Source organism: Trachemys scripta, chromosome 5 (genome assembly GCF_013100865.1).
Source record: "Trachemys scripta elegans isolate TJP31775 chromosome 5, CAS_Tse_1.0, whole genome shotgun sequence".
Classification (NCBI taxonomy): domain Eukaryota; kingdom Metazoa; phylum Chordata; order Testudines; family Emydidae; genus Trachemys; species Trachemys scripta.
In genome coordinates this window covers 143,253-149,252 of record NC_048302.1, presented here as the reverse complement: position 1 = coordinate 149,252, position 6,000 = coordinate 143,253, and the positions used below count along the sequence as shown (strand labels likewise).

Genomic DNA, 6,000 nt, shown 5'->3' with positions numbered 1-6,000 from the left:
CCATGGTGGTTCTAGGCCCACCCATGAAGATGAAACTAAAACATGTTATATAAGGGCAATGTGAGTATAAAAAATGTGGAGATGGATGGGCTATAGCACTCATGGAAGAAATCCTCTCATAGGGCGCCACTCCGAAGCAAAGGAACTCAGGGCATGGGGAGTATGATCCAGCCCTAATAGTGCAAAGAGATACTCTGAGTTTTTTTTATTTTTGGACACATTTTTAATTGAGAACTTGGGTAGAAACACAACGTATTTAAAAGCAGCAGCAATTGAATCACTGGAGGGCTTTTGCCTAGATCGCCCACCTCTTCTTTATTCAAACTCCCCCAAGCATACAGTCTATCTACAACAGGGGTCTCAAACTCCCGGCCCGTGAGCTTCCCCAATGTGGCCCAGGAGTTTTGGAGCCGGGTCTCTCCCTTGGCCCCACCTGTCACCCCCGGGTGCTCTCTCCTCAGGGGTCCCAGCAGCGCAGCGGAGCTGAGCAGCGTCTGCCTGCTCGCTCCAGTGGCTGCCAGCCCCTCCCTGCAGACCAGTGGCCAATGGGATGCTGTGGGGGCAGTGCCTAGGGGAAGAAGCGCACGGAGGTCCCCCGGCCTGCTTTTGAGTCCCAGGTAAGCGCCGCACCCCCGACCCCCTCCCAGAGCCTGCAACCCCTTCCCCTTCCCACACACCCCCTTCCGCCCCCAAACTCCCTTCTGGAGCCTGCACCCCCTTCCCACACACCCTCTGCCCCCAAACTCCATCCCAGAGCCTGCACCCCAGACCTCCTCCCAGAGCCCAACCTCTCACCCCTTCTGCACCCAAACTCCCTCCCAGAGCCTGCACCCCAAACCCCTACCCCAGACCTCCTCCCCCACCCAAACTCCGTCCAAGAGCCTTAGGCAGGTGGGAGGTGGAGTTTTTGGGGGGTGGGTTCTGGGTGGCGTGAGTTACATTGGCCGGCTGGGAGAATTTGAGGACTGGCACTGGCCCTAAGGTAAATTGAGTTTGAGACCCCTGGTCTACAACATGTAATCAAACACACTGGGGATGGGGACAGCAGACGAGACAGCCATGAATCTTCTAAGGATTTAATGAACTTAAGAGCCAAGGGGTTCAGCGCTCAATAGGGCGTGCTAGATTTTGAAGCCTGCTGGAGCAAACTGCCTTCTTAGCAGACTCCTTTACTAAAAAGGCATCTGGATCAAACTGAGCAAGGTTCGCAGTGGGCCTGGAACAGAGAAGAAGAATGGGTTAGGAGTATGAATTGTGGCACAGTGATTTCTGAAGACTCCCTCAGTTTTAACAATTGGAGCCTAAGTTCTAAATCAGCTACTAACAATAAGAGCTTGTTTTCAGGAGACCTTCAAACTGCACCTCTTACACTCTGCACAAATCACTGGTGACCTCTCCACATCTCGCAGCCAAGATTTCATAGCAGGTGTCATTGAAAGGTCCCAAAGTACTAAAATTTCATTATTTTTGCAAAATAGCTCACAGAACATTTTGTAATGGGTGGTGATATATTGCCACACTTAGGATGGAAAAATCCCATGCACTGCTAGAGACTAGGGACTGAATGGCTAGGCAGCAATTCTGCAGAAAAGGACCTAGGGGTTGAGGTTGATGGTGGGGTGGAAGCTGTTGAAATCATGGTGGAATTCTTCCAGGGTCTCCTTCCCATGGGTCCAGATGATGAAGATGTCATCAATATAGCATAGGTAGAGAAGGGGCGTGAGTGGACGAGAGCTGAGGAAGCGTTGTTCCAGGTCAGCCATAAAAATGTTGGCATATTGTGGGGCCATGCGGGTGCCCATAGCTGTGCCACTGGTCTAGAGGTATATATTGCTTCCACCCACCATCAACCTCAGCCTGGACCAATCTACACGAGAGGTCCACTTCCTAGACACCACAGTACAAATAAGCGATGGCCACGTTAACACCACCCTATACCGAAAACCCACTGACCGCTACGCCTACCTTCATGCCTCCAGCTTCCACCCCAGACACACCACACGATCCATCGTCTACAGCCAAGCGCTGTACAACCGCATCTGCTCCAACCCCTCAGACAGAGACCAACACCTACAAGATCTTCACCAAGCATTCTCAAAACTACGATACCCACACAAGGAAATAAAGAAACAAATCAACAGAGCCAGACATGTACCCAGAAGCCTCCTGCTTCAAGACAGGCCCAAAAAAGAAACCAACAGAACTCCACTGGCCATCACCTACAGTCCTCAGCTTAAACCTCTCCAACGCATCATCAGTGATCTACAACCCATCCTGGACAATGATCCCTCACTTTCACAGACCTTGGGAGGCAGGCCAGTCCTTCCCCACAGACAACCCGCCAACCTTAAGCATATTCTCACCAGCAACCACACACCACACCATAACAACTCTAACTCAGGAACCAACCCATGCAACAAACCTCGATGCCAACTCTGCCCACATGTCTACACCAGCAACACCATCACAGGACCTAACCAGATCAGCTACAACATCACCGGCTCATTCACCTGCACGTCCACCAATGTTATATATGCCATCATGTGCCAGCAATGCCCCTCTGCTCTGTACATTGGCCAAACTGGACAGTCACTATGTAAAAGGATAAATGGACACAAGTCAGATATCAGGAATGGCAATATACAAAAACCTGTAGGAGAACACTTCAACCTCCCTGGCCACACAATAGCAGATGTTAAGGTAGCCATCTTACAGCAAAAAAACTTCAGGACCAGACTCCAAAGAGAAACTGCTGAGCTCCAGTTCATTTGCAAATTTGACACCATCAGATCAGGATTAAACAAAGACTGTGAATGGCTATCCAACTACAGAAGCAGTTTCTCCTCCCTTGGTGTTCACACCTCAACTGCTAGCAGAGCACCTCACCCTCCCTGATTGAACTAACCTCGTTATCTCCATACTGATTTATACCTGCCTCTGGAGATTTCCATTACTTGCATCTGAAGAAATGAGGTTCTTACCCACGAAAGCTTATGCTCCCAATACTTCTGTTAGTCTTAAAGGTGCCACAGGACCCTCTATTGCTTTTTACAGATTCAGACTAACACGACTACCCCTCTGATACTTGGCACTCACAGTTGTGAGCCACTCCAGACAGGTGACAAAGGCTACATAAATGAACAAAGAGCATTGTATGATACATTAGCCTTACTTGTCTTAACATATTTACTAACTAATGTGCTAAATTCATAATCCAGAGTGGTTTTCCCAGCTCTGCCATCTCAAAAAATTTAAAAGCACTTTTCAACTATATAAACAGTCCAATTCACGAGTTGCTTCTTCCAATACTAACATGCAAACATCTCTGGGGTGGAATGGCAGCTGTTTAACAGCACAACTAGCTTTTGGGTTTCTACAAGAGCTAATTCTGCTTAATACATTTCCACGTTCTGTACGAAATGGCCATAGACCCAGCTGGTGAGACACAGGAACGACGACAAAGAAAAGTGCTCTCACCTCTCCTTTGAGCGAGCCCCTTTGGTGAGCACATACCTTTTGCACGGCTGGGACAGTTCCTCAATCCTAGGTGTAGTCACTGCGTGCTTTGCTGCCTTTGTCACTGGCCGTTCAGTATCACGGGCAGGCAGATACTCAGGTGACACCGCTTTTGCTTTAGCCAACTCTAGTGTCCGAACATTTGCTACTGCTTGCTGGGCAGACCTAGATACCTGTGAGAGGAACCACAGGAAGAGTTCTGTCCTGAAAGTACAGCTGTTAGATTCAAGCCGAAGGAGCATTCTGCCGTGAAGTGCTGGGCTGAATGTTAGGAAGCCATGGGGCAGCCAGTGCCAATCTGCAGCCCAGTGCCATACTCTCCTGTCAGGAGACCCCACTTCATAAACGCTTCTGTTCCCAAAGGGATTTGTACCCAATGCAGCCCAGCAGAGCAGGCGAGATGTGACAAAGGCATGGATCACGGTAGCAAAGTCCACAGACAAGAGAAAAAGCTGGAGCCTCCTGCCCAGACACCGCCTGGCCACTGCTGTTATTTGATCCTAGGGAAGCGGCTGGGAGTCTACCAAGCCTACTAAGTTATACACCCAAGTGACAAATGCTGCACCCATCCCCTCAACCAGGGGGGCTGACAGTGTCTTTGCTAAACCTGCACTGCTTCCCCCAACCTGCCATCATAGGCTCAGTCTCAGCAAGAATGAACCTCATGGCCAGTCCTGCCCAGACCAGGAGAGAAACACGCCACCGTACTCTCTGGCCTGGGCTACATGGCCCCGTTATAATGCTGGATGCATCAAGGCGACTCGTGGTAGGGACACCAACAGGGGCACCAGCTAAAGGGGGGCAGTTGAATTCCCCACGTGACTCCTCCCCACCCCACCCCCAATCTAGGGCCCCTGCACACTCCCCGTCCACCATTACCGGGGGGGGGGGGGGTGGGTGGCTCTATCCCCCCACTGCGCCAGCTCCCCCTGGCAGGTTCAACTGATCTTGGCAGCCAGGCCCCAGAGCCACTGGGAGAGTGCCTGGCAGGCTGCCCCCTGCCCAGGCTCAGCTTCTGGGGACAGTGGCCGAGTGAGCCGGAGCCCCCAGGAGCGGAGCCTGGGCAGCGTCCCAGGAGGGCAGCGTGGCTGGAAGAGGAGAGGCTCTGGCCCTGCCCAGGCCGGCTGCTGGGGGCACTAGATGCTGGGGAGGGTCGCTTGACCCTTCGGCATACTGAAGGTACTGCAGACACAGCTCTGCACTGACCCTCCCACTGGCTCCTCACACACGCACTGAACAGAGGTGGGCAGAGTGGAGATGCCTGACACCCACCAGAGCGCTAAAGTATCCCTATCAGAGCTCGCCAGCTCCCCTAGCTGCCTGTCCCGCTACCAATCCCCTCGTCACAGCATGATAGGGTTGCCAACTGTCTAATCACACAAACCCAAACACCCTTACCTTGCCCCTACCCTGTCCCTCCCTCCCTTGTCTGAGGCCCCGCCTCGCTCACTCCATCCCCCCTCCGTCCGTCCGTCACTTGCTCTCCCCCACCCTCACTCACTTTCACCAGGCTGGGGCAGGGAGTTGGGGTGCGGGAGGGGGTTAGGGGTGAGGGGAAAGAACCATTCCTGAGACTAGTCTCACTGCAGGATCTCAGCTAGCCAAGGGTTGTTAGAGACTGAAGTCTGAGTCTGTGGAATGGACCAGAACAAAGGGGCAGGGTCTGGAGTTGAGGGAATTCCTCTCCTTCATTTCCCTCTCACAGCTGGTTCTTTCCCATCAGTAGCTCTGAAATCCGCCCTTTCCTCATCATCCCAACCACTAACACCCTGGCCCTGGACTTGATTCTCTTTTGTCCAAGCTCCTAGCACCGTTGGTCTTATCTTTAGTATTACAGGGGTGCCCACAGCCATCAGGCCTTGCTGTGCTGGGCACGGCACATATGCAGTGAGAGAACTTTTATAGTCTACGTGGACAGGGGAGGGAGGAGAAACTGAGGCACAGAGAAAGGAGGTGACTTGCCCAAGATCACATAGCAGTGGTTCTCATCTTTTGTACTGGGGATGCCTTTCACACAGCAAGCCTGAGTGTGACCCCCCCCTATAAATTAAAAACACTTTACAAATATTTAACACTATTACAAACGCTGTATGTAAAGTGGGGTTTGGGGTGGAGACTAACAGCTTGCGACCCACCATGACCCCCTGAGGGGTCATGACCCCCAGTTTGAGACCCCCTGGACTAGATCACCCTGGCTTGTCAGGCTATCCTATGCCAAAGCACTTTCATTCCATGCATCACCTTCGCTGCCCTGCATGGTGCACTCTCCATCTTAACCACTGCATCTCCCTCTTCCCATAAACGGGACAAGCTTCAAATGGATCTGAACTGCTGCTCCTTTTTCTCCTGGGGTAAGTGCCAAGTGCAGTGCCAGCCTGAGCACCACGTCAGGTGCCAGACAAATGCATGGGTGGGAGAAAGAATCCTTGTCCCAGACTGGCTGCAGACCTGTTCTGCAGCAGCTACTTCAGCCTAATGGCTAGA

General features: G+C 52.0%; 1 protein-coding gene across 3 annotated transcripts in view; it reads right to left on the bottom strand.

The window, feature by feature from the left end:
- Window positions 1-869: 869 nt before the first annotated feature.
- THEGL (theg spermatid protein like) overlaps window positions 870-6,000 on the bottom strand; it is a 58,859-nt gene continuing 53,728 nt past the window's right edge. For all 3 annotated transcript variants that reach the window (XM_034772768.1, XM_034772769.1, XM_034772767.1), the window contains exons 8-9: window positions 3,514-3,689; window positions 870-1,216 (exon numbers count right to left, since the gene is read on the bottom strand). In XM_034772768.1, the coding sequence (XP_034628659.1) occupies window positions 1,102-1,216; window positions 3,514-3,689 (291 nt within the window). In that variant the 3' untranslated portion in view covers window positions 870-1,101. The remainder of the gene's footprint in view (window positions 1,217-3,513; window positions 3,690-6,000) is intronic.